This window comes from Vipera ursinii (genome assembly GCF_947247035.1).
Source record: "Vipera ursinii genome assembly, chromosome: 6".
NCBI lineage: Eukaryota > Metazoa > Chordata > Lepidosauria > Squamata > Viperidae > Vipera > Vipera ursinii.
Window position 1 is genome coordinate 31,330,233 of NC_139515.1, and position 18,157 is coordinate 31,348,389.

Genomic DNA, 18,157 nt, shown 5'->3' on the forward strand with positions numbered 1-18,157 from the left:
GCGCGGCCGCATTCTGCACTAGTTGAAGCCTCCGAGTGGTCCTCAAGGGCAGCCCCATGTAGACAGCATTGCAGTAGTCTAAACGAGAGGTCACGAATTAGAGATCAAGGTCAAGCACATATAAGAAGGATATATAATGCACTGATAGAAATTGACTCAGAAATGGAACTTGTTAAAGATTGTATGATAAAGTGGGCCCAGAACTTTCAGGAGGTTATAACGATGTATAGTTGGGGAAAGATTTGGGTCAGAAATGTAAAATTTACACAGGCTCAAAATTTAAGAGAGAATTTTTATAAAATGTTTTATAGATGGCATTTAGATCCTAAAAAATTAGCAAGTATGTATCCGAACTGCCAGCCCAAATGTTGGAGGTATGGTTGTGAGGATGCAACCTATTATCATATGTGGTGGACTTGTAAAAAAGTTAAAGCTTTTTGGATTAAAGTTTGGTGGAATATGCAAAAGATATTTAAGAAAAAGATCAGGTTTTTTCCACAGTTATTTCTGTTGGGTATTATTACAGATTGTACTGTCATAGATACTAAATTGATGTTGAATTTAATTACGGCAGCAAGACTTTAAGTAGCGCAATACTGGAAGAAGGAGGAACTGCCGACTATAGAAGAGTGGACTTTGAAAGTTTCAAACCTGGCGGAAATGGCAAAGATTTCAGCATATCTGAAAGAACAATTGCAACAGAGATATATTGTGGAATGGAGAAGATGGATTGAATATATTCAGAATAAATATGGGACTAAAAAATTTCATTTAGTATTTGAATAAGTATTAGTTTTACATGATGTATTATCAGTTATTCATTATTGGTTAGTAATTTAGTTATGTTTAAGGGGAGTTAAAGTGCAATAGAATTTAATATGTTTTTTTAGTTAGGTAGCATATTTTAGCTTAAGTTTGTAAAGTTAATACCCTGTATTCAGCTCTGGGAAGTGGGGGGGGGAGGGTTAGGGAGGGCAAGGGGGAGGGGAGGGGGAGGGAGGGAGTTTATGTTATTAAAAAATGTATTTTAAAACTCTTCAATAAAAAACCCCCAAAATCTGATACTCACAACTCGAAGACAAGTCTGGTTAACAAAGGCAAAGATTTATTGAAAACAAAATTGAAAATAAAAAAGAAAATAAAAAAGAAAGAAAGCGTTTGCAAACACGGCCTCTTAGACCCTTCCCAATTTGGATTGGGTTCAAACAGCGCACTGAGCAAGTTTCAAACCAGGCATTTATACTTTCTTTTCTCAATACATGCCCCCCTAAGAAACTTAAGTTAGTCTTTGAAATCATTTACATTTCTAAAAGATCCTTTGAACTTTTACATCCAAAAGACTTATTGTAACAACTTCCTTACATCCGTCACTACATTATCTTGTTTTACTCACCACCTTGAGATGTTCCTATCCTTTTTAACATTTCAAAAGAACTTTGTTGATTACCATCTGTGAATTCTCTGTCTAAGCAGGAAATAGATAGCCCCACATCTTAGTGTTACATTTGATACAATTCATTGGTGTTACATTTTATACAATTTATTGGTGTTACATTTTATACAATTTATAAAAGAATAACCTTTATTTATTTTCCTTTAATAAGAATCAGTCTGATAGCACCTTTTAAGATGCAGAAATTGTATTAAATGCATAAGCTTTTATCAGCTGTTTCTATTATAAGCAGGGTGATCATTTTTATTGAAAAAAATAAAAGATAAACCTGAAAAAGGGACAGAGGTTAAAGAACTTTGCTTTACAGAGGAAAATTCAAGAACAAAAATGATTACACAGAAGATTACATTAAATCTAAAGACAGTTTTCTGAAATAAAAGATGTGTGGTTGCTTTAATTCTTAAGGCAGATGCTTTCACAATCTCTGAAGTGAGCCGTAATTTACAACACCTTAAGCCTTGCAATGAATGGCGTTAATCTTAAAAGGCTCTACAAGACCTTTGGGTACAGCTGGTCCACTCTGAAACTTAGACTTAAAAAGGCAACAGCCGAAAAGGCTTTCAGACGTGAAGACTATATTTCCCAACAGGCACCGGGAACCTAGTGATCACATGACTCTTCCCATTCGCAAACCTAGCCTGCCGGCCGTGTCATAGAGACCACGGCCACCGCCCCCTTCTGGGGAAACGGAAGGAGGGGGGTTGCGGAGCGCTAGTTCTAACACCATGGAGGTTGAGTGTGGGACGCCTATCCTGTTTCTGCCTCAGCCCCGAGAACAAGAGCGGAAACTGCAGCAGGAGAAGCTCTCCGGGGTGGTGAAGAGCGTTCATCGGCGCCTGCGCAAGAAATACCGGGAAGGTAATAAGGTTCGGGTCTTAATTCGCCCCGCAGAGAAGTGGGTCTTCACCACGGGATGAGTAAGAACGGAGACCAGGGCCGGGTTCGCCCTCTTGCCGTGGCTCCATATCGCTTTGGAAGGGATTTGGGCCTGGGCACCGCCCGCCGCTTTCTTCTTTCAGTCCTGGGACCGAAGCCTAGGCAAAGGAGGAGGAGGAGGACGACGATGGGCCCTCAGCCTATGCGGGGGAGGAAGGGGCTGCGCCTCCTCCCGTGTAAATGTGGAAAACGGTAAAAGAAAAAATCCATTACCTTTGAAGGCAGGGACGACGTTATAGTTGAGAAATTTCCGGAAAACCAATCATTAGATCGGTCAGAATTTATCAAAGAAAAGGGCTTCACATTTCAAAGTTAGGTGATTTTCGGTCTATGAAGTGCCTTACTCTAAAGCACACATTTCCTTTTTTTGTAAAGAGTGGCATTAACCGCAATTGGTGAACTTTTAAAAAAAGAACTACCTGGCTAATTTTAGTAGGAGGTTCTTTTATAGGTTGCAAAATCAGAGTGCTGGTACTCTTTCTGAAAAGAAGCAGTGATGCAAAGGTCTGGAAAGAGATTTGTTCGGAATATAAAAACTTGATTCAAGAGCATGTATATAAGATTATTAGGTTTAAACATAGGGGTTCAGATTTCATTGTGACAATCCTCTGGTTTATTTTAGCTGTCAGTTGGATTGAGAGTGTAACACCTATCCTGTAAAAGTGTGACCAAGATTTGTTTTAAAAACAGCCATTTATCCCAGAATTTTATGGAATTTATGTTTATCTCAGAGTATTTCAGGCTGGGTACATGGGAATAATAGTGATTTAACTGTCAAATTAGGATAATCTTGAAAGCAAAACAAGAATATTGTAATGTCTACTCTTTCTTTGAACAGATACTATAAAAATGAAGTTTCTCATAGTTTCTAAAGCATTCTTTAACAAAACTGTTCACCATGACAGTAAAATGGCCAGGTATCTCTTCAGCTTTGAACCTTCAAAAAGTAACTAGAAATATTTAAGGGCAAAAAAGATAAAAAGATGAGGGACACTAGTACTGTGTAGGACCAGATCTTTGTTGTCCTATACAATTTTGTTCCCATACTGGAAGTCTTTCTTTTAAGCATTAAGCCATTGAAAGGCATTAATAGCAAGAGGGCATATCTACTTTGTAGATGTGTTCCATTTTTTGGGAAAAAAAGACTCTATTTGTAATCTCAAGGCTGAAGTGCATTTCCATTTCGTGGGACAGCCCCTTGGAAACACTCTGCAAATTGCCATTGGCTCAGAATGTGATACATTAAGTGGGGAGGAACTTCAATAATTGCACTGGTTAGCACTTGCTTTCTGAGCCCAATTTAAGGTAAGTATTAGAACAATCTGTGGTTTCTGCCACAAGTTCTAGGGTTTATATTATGGATTAATTGTCATGGAATGAGGCTGGCCTTAATGTTTAGGAGCCAATTTAAAACCACTTATTCAAGTTTTGAGGAATTTTTATATTGATATTTTAAATAGCTTTAATTAATTGCCTTGTTTTAATTGTAAATGCTTAGAGCCACTAGGGTTGCCAACAAGTACATGATTACATCAAATATCACATTTTTAAGATACCTTCAGAAACAACCTTGTGGTTTTAGTCTTAATTTATTGTCTCGTGTCATTGTCTTATATTCTTTTTGCTTCTTAGTTGTATGTTTTAAAAGAGAAAGGATAATACTGGGGTGGACATGATTTGTACTTGTGAATAATTTATTATAGTAGTTGTAAATCTGCTGAGTTGATTACTATTGTTCATAGTTACTCAAAGCCACACCTCATTTGATTCAGTAGCCATAATCCAAAATGAGTTTACAATTAGATCATTGAACTATCTATGTACATATAGAATATATTTAAGCTTAAATTATATGTAAACATTTAGCAACAAAAGTTTGTATACATATATCTGCTCTACACAGAAATATATATTGTTTTTACTTTGCTAAAATATGAGTATTAAACATGCAGTAGTTTTGTTAGCAAAGCAGACCTTTAAGGAATTATTATATGACTTCAATCTTGATTCCATTTTAACAATTCTGCTAATAGTTCATTATATAGAGGAAGTATTAACCCTAATAGGAATCCTAGTTCTGGAATTTCAAACTAAAATAAGATGCTGTTTGTTTTTCTTTCCCATGTTAGGAGCAGAAATCTAAATTTTAAAGATGGCTTTTGATTACTAGTTGAACTAAAGTATTCAGCACTTATTTTTATTTGATGGATTAAATGATGGCTGTAAATATAAGCAGAGTTGTTCAAGATTTAATAAATCTTAGGGTGGTGTAAGTATTACCAATTATGTTTTCCTTTGAATAACTGGAAATTCACTAAAGGGAGTGCTTAAAGCCTTCTTGTATCCACTGGCCAGAGTCTCTCTCCCCTCCCCCCCCAATCTTCCTTTCCCCATTGATAATCTGTAACAGCTGACTGTCAGCGTATATGGAGAAGCAAGGCTCAGGCAGTGTGGGTTCTGGCCAACTGATTTGCTACATGGATCTGTAGTGGTGAATAGGCTCTGGCCAGCTGAGTGCTGGTATACTTGAGATTTCTGACAGCCTGCTTGGCACTTCAGCCTTTCCTCCCTATATTCATTAATGGTTAGTTTGCCAGAACAGAGCCTGCTTGCCACCTCAGCATCTGCCTTAAATGGTAATTATATATTTAATTTTGTATTATATGCTTTGGTGAAAAATTTACATACAGAATTATTTATTCATTAAAACATGAACTTGATGAAAACATAGATGTTTATTTAATTTGATGTTCCCCATGCTTTTTGAACATTTTCAGAAAGTTTGACAAACATTGGGTGCTATAAATTATGTATACTGTTAAATGCAATATTTAATTTCTTAAATTAGCAATAATTACTACTTCAAGTAAGTATAAAGCATTTCCTTAGAATTAGTTCCTCATCTAATAAAATAAAATAAAATAAAATAAAATATACATTAGAGGAGTCTTCTGTGAACATTTAGGGTTTCCTAGCAATTGGTGTTCATGGGAAAAGCTTGCCATTTCTATCCAGCAATTCTGCAATTTTGTAAATTCTGGATATACTTTTTTTAGTGTCACTTCTTTGGAAATAAGAAGTTATACAATTTCATAGAATATTTTTCTTACAGATATTTTGCTGTAAAGTCAACCCAGTTATAGTCTGCTATACGCCTCTCTGATATTTATTATTGATCCTGAGATTCTAATGCAGGGCTACCATATGAGGACTGTAAAAATTGTGCTTTTGTCTGTATATTTGTTGTCATCTAGCAGTCACCTGGACTTTCTGCAGCTCAGATCTGGCAGCCCTATGCTAATGCAAAATAACTTAAACCAAAAAGAGAAGTTCTCTCATCTTGTTTTTGACAATACTCTACAAGGTGGAGGCAGAACTGAAAATGGAACATTTCAGTTCATTATATAGTTCCATAACTCATTAATGACCTGATCTTTTTAAGCAAGAGGAGGTGAATATAGCTTCTTAACTGCAGATTGCAGACATATCTTCTATTGATTGTATTAGGTCATTAATCAACTGAAATACTTTTTTTTCAATCATAACTATGAAGATGTTGAAGGAATGCACTCCATTTATGGCCTTTGAAAAGTAATAGTCAAAAGAAATTCTTGTGCCCTGGTCATCTCCTATATCAGACATGTCAAATTCAAGGCCCGCGGGCCGGATCCTGTGGGGGCTGCGGCATCCCCCATTGCTGTATGGGCTGGGTGGTCAGTAAGTGTGTCAATCCGGGGATTGTCCTGGCGATGGCTCAGGCTCTTATCTCGTCATTGATTTGGGCTTTTGGAGGGGCGATGATTGGAGCTGTCTATCTTCACGCGGCTGGAGGCCCTGGTAGGTGGTTTTGAGGATGGAGAGGCTGCCTGGTCTGCACAGGTGGGACTGAGGGTTCCCCTCATCAGGAGTTGGTTGCTGCCTCGCCGATCATCATGATCCTAGCGTATGGGGAACAGGAAGGTTGCTCTCCACTTCTCATCTCTAGCTCCTCGAATCTTTCCACCAACTTCTCCACTGGCTGACTGACTACAAGTTATGGACAGGTACTTCCACTCACCCGAATCCTCAGCGATTTTGTGGTTTTCCACCAATCTGGGGAATGTGATATGCAGGAATCCCCTCTTCGCAGTTCAATCTCATCCACCTTTGAAGCACTTTGTTGTAGCAAGGCCATCTCAAGGTGTCTGAAGTCTCTACTAGGTAAGGTCCACTCCGACGACCAGATTAGCTGTCCTCAGGGCTTGGGCTTTGCTCCCAACTGAGAGGCCTGGAAAAGCTTCTTCTCTGCCAGGCTGCTGGTGTCAGGCGCTCTTTCTTTCTCCATGCTGAAATCTTCCCCGAATCTTTGTCTATCCCTCAATTCTAGGGATAGTGACTGGGGCCCGGGACCCCAAGGTAGTTAGGTAAAAGTTGAGAGTTTTTGGCTTAATGTCATGGTTCCGACAGATGAAACTCTTCAAAAGAACTTTGAGGCATTGTTTACCTTAAAGCAGGGGTGTCAAACTCAATTTCACTGAGGGCCACATCAGCGTTATGGTTGCCCTCAGGGGGCCGGGTGGGTGTGGTCGGGTGGGCGTGGCCAAGTGGGCGTGACCGGGTGGGCGTTGCCAGCTCAATGTTGCTCACTCAGCGCAGCTTACTTGAAATGCCTGGGTCAGGAGAGAACAAGTTGCACCAGCTAATTTGATGTGGGGACATCTCATTACCCCACAAGTTCTTCACCTCCCCAAACATCTGCAGCCAAGCATGTGCAGAGGATGGAAAGGGCCTTCTTCCAAAGCCCAGGCATGATTGGTAGTTTGTTAGCTCAGATGTAGATAGCCTCCTAGTCTTCAAGCTTGGAGAGAGAGAGTGTGTGTGTGTGTGTGTGTGTTCCTTCTTCTGCCTTGACAGATCTCTGGAGAGCAAGAGGAGGCACGGAGAAGCACTTCCCAGTCCTGCATGAGGGAGGCTGGCCCTTCTTGAAAGGGAAACCCCATTTCCACTCATGCGTGGAAAGGATGCTGGCTTGTTGGAGCAGCCTTCCCTCATGCAGCTTCCCTGCCACCTTATGCTCCTCTCCAGAGATCTTCCCTCAGCAGCGGCCGGCAAAGTAGCTCGCACACGAAAGAATCCCGGCAGAGGAGCCCGTGTGTGAAATAAGCCCGGCAGAGAAACCGGAGCGGCTCCGCTGCTGGGGGCACATCTCAGCCGGGCCTTGCAGGATCCGGGTCGGGCGCCTCTGCTCACTCTCAGCAGCGCCCGGCAAAGGAGCCCGTGTGCAAAAGAAGCCCGGCAGAGGAGCCATCTGTGGCTCTTTCTCCGGCTACCTCAAGTCTGCCTTCCTGCCTGGGCATCACTCCCCCTCACCGGCTGGGTGTTGCTCGTCCTCCCCCCCCCCGTGTCCCACCTCACTCCCTCTTACCTCCTACCTCCTCCTCCTCCACTTTTTTTTTTGGAGCCGCAGGAGACTAACGAGATGCAAATGGTGCTGGGTTCCACCAGCCCACGTGCACTTGCCTCCTACTGAGCAAGTGCTCAGCCGGGCCGGCACCAAGGTGGTGGGGGCCGGACCTTTGTAATTTCTGGGAAAGTTGTGCGGGCCGGATTCAATCATGTGGCGGGCCGTTTGTGGCCCGCGGGCCTTGTGTTTGACATGTCTGCCTTAAAGGATCTTTTATTTGAGTAGCATAATATCGGCACTACATAATCAAAGCCCAAAACTGAATTCCCCTCCCTTGGGCATGTAGTATCAAAGCACAATTCCCTCCTCCAATTAACAGTCATAAATCACATTCCCCAATTATCTTGAAGTGCTGGCTTCCTCTCTGTTGTGATTCAGCGTCAGCCTGTGATACCAGCAGCTGAGTCTGATGATTCTGAAGAGGAGGAGGAGGAGTTTGGAGAGCCTTTGGTGTCAGAGGGAGGCTCTGATGCACTGCAGGACTCTCAGCCTGGCTCTTTCCATCATGTTCCTCATCAGACTCAGCTGTGTGAGCATGAGGTATTGGACGTAGGTGATTCACAGCTGGATCTATTCAGATATGCTAGGAGCAGGAGGCAATCCAGCAGAGTAGAATAGAGAAAGGCCATGAGGCAACTCGGTGAGAGTAGGAGAAGGCAATGAGAAGCCATGCCTTGGGACTGCTGATAAAAGGGGAAGGTGTGGGAGATGCTGGTTGCTGAAGGCAACCGTTTGAAGATCTTCTGCTAGAGTCCTGGTCTGTTATTCCTGTTTAACTCTTGTTTGAACTTTTGGCTTAACTCTTGTTTGAACTTTTGATTTCTTTGTAAATAAATTTGGTTGGGTTTTTCCAGCCTGTTGACTATAAAAAGGGGTTGTCCCTGACATTCAAACAGGGCCGGTCATAGGCTGGAACAGAACACTCTCCAGCTCTCCAGCCGGCCAATTCTTTATCAGCTCTGGGCTCAATAACCTTGATTCTCACGCTAGGTTTAGTGTTGTTATGTCTAGCTTGACTCATTCACATCCTCCCCTCCCAGCATTATCTAACTCTAAAAGCAAAAGGAAAAAAATGGTTACATTTCCATCTGTTGTCAATGCAAAAACATCCAATGTACAGGAGAGAGGCTGAAGTAGAAAAAATTACTTGAAGTGAGTCCTTGGTGAGAAAATGTGCTCACTTGGAAGTTCTTAGTCAAAGGAAACATCACTGGGGAAAAGGAGAGTATGAAACTGACAGCAAGGTTTTAAAAGGGGTGGGTTATTGTTACAGAGCCTTTGTTGCTCTGTAACTTTTCTGCATAACTTTTCTGCATAAACGCTGCTGGCCTGAGAACAGAGTAGTGGAGGCAGTCTTGACCGAGTTCGCCTGGGTCACATACTTGGTACAGGACTAGCATATACCAGAAGGAAGGGGAGTAGGGATTGCATTTATCTGATAGAATTCTCTCTCATCTTTCTGAGGTTTGGAGCTCTACTTCCCATCTTTCCGGTCAAAGGCAGTTATTGAAATGATCTTGGAAAAATTTAGTACAGTTTTTCTCCAAATTTTCATATCAACATTAAAGTTGACAACTAGTTTAGCTGTGTCATGACATCCATGGATTAAAGGGTAAAGGGAATAGGTGTCAGAATCCATTTATATTCCATTCCTAAACCGCTATCTGTGCAATCCTAAATCTCACCCCTTAATGGATTCTGCCATTCCCAAGGAGGAGAAGAGAAGATGTTAATTGGCCATCCCTATCCATTAGATGCAAGGTTGTTTATTCAGCCTGCCTGGGGGCCATCATAAAAGACCAGGGAAAGAACCTTTGAACTGAGAAGAACAAAGAAAGAGTGGGGGGGGGATTCTGGTTTGTATCTCCGATTTAGAATTTGAAGGGGAGGAAGCAAATGTTGTAAATGCATGAAGTTTCTCTTTTCCCATGAAGGGTTTTGACACATGAAACTTAACTGATCCGGGACTGACCAAATGGACTGAGGGGAGGGGTTTTTACTCGGGGACACTTTAAAAATATCAATCTGCAACACAGTTTCCAGATCCTGTCTAGATTATCCACTGTCAATCGTGTTTTAGTAAAAGTTCCTGCTTGGACAATCCTGTCTCCAAGAGTTCTTTCCTAAGATGTGGATTGGGGTGGGTCCTGACATTAGACAGGATCTGCATTAAGAGACAACCTGGAAGGAAAAACCTTACCAGGGGACTCTGCAAAAAATACAATGTCTAACGATGAAGCAAGGGAGGAGGAAAGCGCCATGGAAAGGGAGTTTTCCCCCGAACAAAACCCCACAAACGGTCGGAAGCTGAAGCATCATATTCCTCCGGGGAAGAGGTGGTGGAGACGCATGACCGCAAACCGTGGTGCTCCATGGGCGTTGGAAGGAAAAGTGAGTGGGAAAAGGCCTCAAGGAAAGTGATCCTGAGGCGGGGCGGCCACCAACCTGAATGGAGGCAAGAGATGGAGAGCTCCCTGCACATCAGTGAAGAGGAGTGGAACCTAGAGAAAGCTATTGACCTGATGAAGAAAACCCTTAGCTCACTAAGAGAGGAGAAAGCTGAATACCGCAGCCGCAGCAGCGCCTGGGACCGCAACTGGAGAGAAAGTGGGGATCCAGAACCTGCAACACCAGGGCCGTCTGCTGGACCAGGAGCTGCCACCTCAGTAGTTACCCCCCCAGAATCACACGGGGGTCAGGATGAGGGGCAATACCGCCCGCTGTGCAGACGATACATTCGAAGACTATCGCCCCTGGAAGCAAAATTCAGGGGAGAGCCACCATGCTTGTGGTTTTTCCTAATCCAAGTCCTCAGCTATATGGAAGAATAAGGACGGTACATCTCCAGTGACAAAGCCCGCATCCATATCGTGCAATCCGCCTTGGACCGGCTGCAGACTGGGTGGTGAACCTGCATGACTCCAACGCCCCAGAACTCAATGGCTTCAACTGATTCATGTCATCCTTGAGGCGGTTTGAGGACCCTTTCGATGATCATAAGGCCCGGGAGAGAATCAAAACAGTGAGGCAGGGCAGACGGCCGGTGGCTGAAAATACCCAAGAATTCCGAGCCATTGCCAACAAGCTGAACTGGCCGGAAGACATCCTCCTTAGCCATTTCAAAGATGGGCTAAACTACGACCTGTATGACACTTGCCTGCCTCGAGGAGACCCACACCATCTCGATGACTGGTATGTCCTTGCAGAGGAGGTGGAGACAGACCTACTAAAGAGGTACCACCAGAGAAAAACATGGCGCTGCCCACCGCCCGAGTAAACACGCGAGCCGGCGAAACCACTGGCTCGCCATGTCCTGGCAAAGGAGGCGGAGATACAGGGAGTGCAGAATTATTAGGCAAGTTGTATTTTTGAGGATTAATTTTATTATTGAACAACAACCATGTTCTCAATGAACCCAAAAAACTCATTAATATCAAAGCTGAATATTTTTGGAAGTAGTTTTTAGTTTGTTTTTAGTTATAGCTATTTTAGGGGGATATCTGTGTGTGCAGGTGACTATTACTGTGCATAATTATTAGGCAACTTAACAAAAAACAAATATATACCCATTTCAATTATTTATTTTTACCAGTGAAACCAATATAACATCTCAACATTCACAAATATACATTTCTGACATTCAAAAACATAACAAAAACAAATCAGTGACCAATATAGCCACCTTTCTTTGCAAGGACACTCAAAAGCCTGCCATCCATGGATTCTGTCAGTGTTTTGATCTGTTCACCATCAACATTGCGTGCAGCAGCAACCACAGCCTCCCAGACACTGTTCAGAGAGGTGTACTGTTTTCCCTCCTTGTAAATCTCACATTTGATGATGGACCACAGGTTCTCAATGGGGTTCAGATCAGGTGAACAAGGAGGCCATGTCATTAGATTTCCTTCTTTTATACCCTTTCTTGCCAGCCACGCTGTGGAGTACTTGGACGCGTGTGATGGAGCATTGTCCTGCATGAAAATCATGTTTTTCTTGAAGGATGCAGACTTCTTCCTGTACCACTGCTTGAAGAAGGTGTCTTCCAGAAACTGGCAGTAGGACTGGGAGTTGAGCTTGACTCCATCCTCAACCCGAAAAGGCCCCACAAGCTCATCTTTGATGATACCAGCCCAAACCAGTACTCCACCTCCACCTTGCTGGCGTCTGAGTCGGACTGGAGCTCTCTGCCCTTTACCAATCCAGCCACGGGCCCATCCATCTGGCCCATCAAGACTCACTCTCATTTCATCAGTCCATAAAACCTTAGAAAAATCAGTCTTGAGATATTTCTTGGCCCAGTCTTGACGTTTCAGCTTGTGTGTCTTGTTCAGTGGTGGTCGTCTTTCAGCCTTTCTTACCTTGGCCATGTCTCTGAGTATTGCACACCTTGTGCTTTTGGGCACTCCAGTGATGTTGCAGCTCTGAAATATGGCCAAACTGGTGGCAAGTGGCATCTTGGCAGCTGCACGCTTGACTTTTCTCAGTTCATGGGCAGTTATTTTGCGCCTTGGTTTCTCCACACGCTTCTTGCGACCCTGTTGACTATTTTGAATGAAACGCTTGATTGTTCGATGATCATGCTTCAGAAGCTTTGCAATTTTAAGAGTGCTGCATCCCTCTGCAAGATATCTCACTATTTTTGACTTTTCTGAGCCTGTCAAGTCCTTCTTTTGACCCATTTTGCCAAAGGAAAGGAAGTTGCCTAATAATTATGCACACCTGATACAGGGTGTTGATGTCATTAGACCACACCCCTTCTCATTACAGAGATGCACATCACCTAATATGCTTAATTGGTAGTAGGCTTTCGAGCCTATACAGCTTGGAGTAAGACAACATGCATAAAGAGGATGATGTGGTCAAAATACTCATTTGCCTAATAATTCTGCACTCCCTGTAGACCTCACTAAAAAGGGACCACAGGGGTCGCCTGCTGCCTGAGCAAACGCGAGGGGGGAAAACCGTCCACGGCTAAGAAACCAACAGGCTGTTTCAAATGCGGGAGAGAGGGCCACCATGCCGCAGAATACCACTCAAAAGCCCCTCAGCGTAAATCAAAGGCATCACCCTCCAGGAGACCATGGAAGTCCCAAAGCAACCCAAAAGAACCCTCCATGAGGGGAACAGAGGCTGTAGAGTCCACAACCCCTGCCAAGGACAAGGATTGGATTCCGGCTTACACCACAGGGGCAGTGGACACCTTGGAAGACAGCTTGGAGGGAGAACCATTGGTAAGTGGATCCATTCCACCCATCCTTAAGACAGTGACTATATTAGCTTCCTCTATGCCTGAAGCCGTCAAAGTAAAAACCCTAATAGACTCTGGCTGCACCCGCTGCCTCATCAGCCCGACGCTGGTGGGGAATTTGGGCATCCCAGTGAGGAGACTAAAACAACCAGTCTCCTTTGGCCAGTTAGATGGGTCAATAGCAGGGGGGGTCCCAGCTACCCTAGCCACTTTACCAATTCACCTGTCCCTGGGGACTCATGAGGAAGACATAACGATTGTAGTGGCCTCAGGCATGGAATGCCCAATGATTTTAGGACTGGAATGGCTGTAGAAATGGAACCCCGGGATAAATTGGAGGCCAGCAGAACTCAACTTCCCAGAGGGGGAGCATAGGGGCTTAAAACCCCAAAGCACCCCCCAACCTGAAGATAGAAGTCAGCATCAGCGGGGGAAAAGAAGGGGTTACCAGAAATACCGGAAGAATACAGGGACCTTGCTGACGTTTTCAGTGAGGAACGGGCAGATGAGCTTTCCCCCCACTGCCCCACAGACTGTGCTATAGAATTCAAACCCAGGGCAAAATTCCTGAAGCCCAGAATGTATGCCATAAGCCCAAAGGAAACGGCGGAGATGGAAAGATTCATAAAGAAAAACTTAGAGGATTTATTGAGCCTGCCAAACCCAAAGTGGCCGCCCGGGTCCTGTTCAGGGAGAAGAAGGACGGCTCTCTTCGCTTATGTGTCAATTACCGAAATATAAACACAATTAATGAATGTAATCTGTATCTCCTACCACAAATGAAGGATATGCTATCCCACCTATCGAAAGGAAGGATTTTTACCAAACTAGACCTGAGAGAAGCATACTACTGCATTAGGATTAAGGAAGGGGATGAATGGAAGATTGCCCAATGGGTTGCTACCAGTTCAAAGTACTGCCATTTGGACTACAAGGGCCCCCCACAGTTTTTATGCAATTAATTAATGAAGTGCTAAGGGAGCACCTATATAAAGGGATCCTGGTTTACCCTGATGACATCCTTATCTTCACTGAGACCAAAGAGGAACATATTAACCTAGTCAGAGCAGTTCTGAAAAAGTTGCAGGCCGCCCACTTATATGCTAAACTATCGAAATGTGAATTCCAAGAACAGACTACCTGGGGTATCGCATATCCCCAGAGGGCATCGAAATGGACCCTGAGAAAGTCAGGGCAGTATTAGAATGGGCACCCCCCCACACACACACACAGAAGCAATTGCAAAGTTTCCTAGGGTTTGCAAACTTCTACCGCCAATTCATCCCTTCATTTGCCCAAATTGCCCTGCCACTCACAAACTTGTTGAAAACGAGGGGGGAGTCCCCAGTGAAACCCAGCCAGCCTCTGAAGTGGACAATGGAATGTCAAGCAGCATTTGAGAGGCTAAAGAGACTTTTTTCTGCCAAACCTGTACTGAGATACCCAGATCCCGATAAACCTTTTGTAATACAGGCAGACGTTAGTGATATAGCGGTGGGAGCCGTATTGTTACAGGAAAATGATGAGGGGGCATTGCAACCATGTGCATATACATCCAGAAAACTCACGGAAACAGAAGAAGGTTGGCCCATATGGGAAAAGGAGGCTTATTCTATAAGATGGGCATTAATTATATGGTGCCAGTTCCTAGAATGAAATAAAATCCCCTTCCAGGTCTGGACAGACCACAAAAACCTGGAAGCATTAAAAACACCCAGGAAAACTCACTCCTAAACAAGCCCACTGGTCCCAACATTTTCACCAATTCAATTTCACTCTCAAACACTTAACGGGGGGAGAATTTCCTGGCAGATGCATTATCTCGCATGCCCCAATATGACAGCACATGGACCACTGACTCTAAACCACTTGTGCCTGAACAACAACTGGCAGCACCAGTCACCACCAGGGCTCAAATAAAAATGAAGCCGAAGGTGGATAGCCAAACTGGAATAGAATTCTGAAAGTCTTTGGAAAGTGATGAATGGTTCCAGAAAAATAGACATGTGTGCACAATTAAAGATGGACTACCCTGGGTGGGTGAGAAGTTATACATACCTGCCACGCAGAGGATCAATTTCATGCAACTGTGCCATAATACAAAATCAGCAGGACATTTTTGGTTTGTAAAAACCTTACACTTAACTAAAAGGCAACTTTGGTGGCCATTTTTTGTGGCCATCCATGAAAAAGGACATAGAACGCTATGTGGGCAGCTGCCAAGTTTGTGTGACAGGTAAGAGGCTGCAAGAGAAATCGCCAGGACTGTTACAACCAGTGGTGAACCCCTCAGCCCCATGGAAAGAAATAGCCATGGATTTTATAGTGGAATTACCAGAAAGCAAGGGTAACACTGTAGTCTGGACAATCACAGACATATTTTCCAAACAGGTGCACTTCATCCCTTGCCAAAAGATCCCCACCGCAAAAGCCTTAGCAAACGTTTTCGTGCAGCATATTTACAGATTGCATGGGGCACCACAACGCATCATATCTGATGCAGGGGTGCATTTTACGTTGGCATTTTGAAAAGAATTTTTATCCCTTTTAGGAACCACCCAAGGACTGACATCTAGTCATCATCCTGAATTGAATGGTCAATGTGAAAAATCTAACTCAGTATTTGAGCAATATTTAAGATGCTTTATTAATTTCCAGCAAACAAATTGGATGGACCTACTGCCTTTTGCAGAAGTGGCATATAATAATGCAGTCCACTCCAGCACAGTTTACACTCCTTTTCAAGTAGCTACCGGTCAAAGTTTCAACCCCATGCCAGAACTAATCCCAAACGAACCGGTAATTGCCAAAGTGAAGGAATGGATTGCTCAATTACAAAACATCTGACCAATCATTAGGAAAGCTTTAGACAAAGCTACACAAGCATACAAGACACAGGCGGACAAAAAAAGAGTCAATCACAAACCATTCAGGGTGGGAGAGATGGTATATTTATCCACAAAATACCTTAAATCACTAAGGTAAAGGTAAAGCTTCCCCCGCACATGTGTGCTAGTCGTTTCCGACTCTAGGGGCCAGTGCTCATCTCCGTTTCAAAGCCGAAGAGCCAGCGCTTGTCTGAGGACGTCTCCGTGGTCATGTGGCTGGCATGACTAGACGCCAAAGGCGCACGGAACGCTGTTACCTTCCCACTGTAGTGGTCCCTATTTTTCTACTTGCATTTTTACGTGCTTTCGAACTGCTAGGTGGGCAGAAGCTGGGACGAGTAACAGGCGCTCACTCTGTTACGCAGCACTCGGGATTTGACCCGCCAAACTGCCTACCATTTGATCGACAAGCTCAGCGTCCTAACCCACTGAGCCACCATGTCCCATATATCACTACAACCCTGTAAAAAACTCGGAGCAAAATATATTGGACCTTTTCCAATTAAAAGAATCATAAACCCAGTAACAGTTGAATTAGGACTACCCAAAAATCTTAGGCAGATACACCCAATTTTTTATTGCAGTTTCCTAAAAAGAGAACAATAGTCACCCCTACGAACAACCACCACCACCACCACCTCCCATCATGGTGGAAGGAGAACAACACTTTGAGGTGAAGGAAATCCTGGATTCTAGGAAGCACCATGGAACAATTCAATATCTAGTAGCTTGGAAACACCTCCCCTCCTCAGAAAATGAGTGGGTCAATAAATATATTAGAGCACCAAAGTTGCTTAAGAAGTTTCATACAGAATATCCTAACAAACCAGGCTAACATTTATATTTTATTTCCTCTACAGATGGACCTATCTTTCTTTAAAAGTATCAATCTGCGACACAGTTTCCAGATGCTGTCTAGATTATCCACTGTCAATCATGTTTTAGTTAAAGTTCGTGCTTGGACAATCCTTTCTCCAAGAGTTCTTCTTTCCTAAGATTTGGATTGGGGTGGGTCCTGACAATAGGATTAGATTAGAAGTAAGTGGTTAATTCATTGCATGAAAAGATCATTACTGTTACAATTTGACCTGTCCAAGGACCAATTAAGATGGTTTACCCTTAGAGACAGATGGAATCTGAGGACTTAACGTTCTCAGATAACATGGTAGTTCACAGCACTGGAGTTTTTTTTTTATCCCATTTACATCCCGCCCTTCTCCAAAGACTCAGGGCGGCTTACAATCTGAGAAGCACAAATCAAGGTGCTTAGCAATAGCCTTCATTCTATGTATATGCCTGCTTATTAGGGCTTTTGCCCCCCCCCAGTGGCATTTTTACAAAGTCAGCTTATTGCCCCCAACAATCTGGGTCCTCATTTTACCTTCCTTGGAAGGATGGAAGGCTGAGTCAACCTTGAGCCTGGTGGGACTCGAACCTGCACTAATTGCAGGCAGCTGGTGTTACTTAAGGAGGCATTAGCCCACTGCTCCACCAAGGCTTACAGTGATACAGTAAGTAGAGGATGGGTATTGTCCTATTTTTCCTGAGTTCCTCTCCAATTACATACAGTCTAGAGTGCTCTTTTGGTTCTGAGGAACTGTGTGCAGTAAAGCAAAAATCATTAGATTGGTAGAACAAAGCTTGTAATAACTATGCCTAAGCACAAGCCAGAATACCTTAGTCTTTTAAGTTGCAGTGTTAGCAACAGAAAATGATTATTTCTTGCCATCATTACATTTTCAGAAAAGAACCCAGCAAAACTTTTTTGAGTGGTAGGTTGCTGTTCAAAGTTAGTCCTGAGGCAGATGCAGCGTGTCATTTAGCAGTCTATTGTAATAAATGTTGAAGATAAAGTCATCCATATATGCTCTAAATTGGCCCACATAATTGCTGCTCATAAATTTATGTGAGCACTAATTAATTTGTTACTGTGGCCAGATTGTTATTAGGGAGGATAGGCAAGCTACTTTTTCTCTAACAATTTGCCCAGTATGACTGTTAAGATCTAGCAGGGACAGTCTAACACGGCTGTGTTTCTTAAAACTGTCAAAAACAAGAGTGACAATCATTGATTTCTCTTTGGGTTCATTGTGCTTAGTGACAACCTCACAAGTTTTTTTGTTTTTTGTTTCTTCAGGATTTCCATAAAGCCACTTGGGTGTGGTAGTTCAGATATTTGATATCAGTAT

The 18,157-nt window shown here is 43.2% G+C and overlaps 1 protein-coding gene across 3 annotated transcripts in view; it reads left to right on the plus strand.

Moving 5' to 3' along the window:
* The first annotated feature begins 2,140 nt into the window (after positions 1-2,140).
* The window catches only part of SAMTOR (S-adenosylmethionine sensor upstream of mTORC1), a 28,186-nt gene continuing 12,169 nt past the window's right edge, over positions 2,141-18,157 (plus strand). Inside the window, exons 1-2 of one of the 3 annotated variants that reach the window (XM_083366710.1) lie at positions 2,195-2,311; positions 16,829-17,006. In XM_083366710.1, coding sequence (XP_083222836.1) covers position 17,006 — 1 coding nt within the window. In that variant the 5' untranslated portion in view covers positions 2,195-2,311; positions 16,829-17,005. Of the gene's footprint in view, positions 2,312-13,027; positions 13,064-16,828; positions 17,007-18,157 lie in introns of those variants that run through there. The other 2 variants (XM_083366711.1, XM_083366709.1) reach the window with 2 other exon arrangements.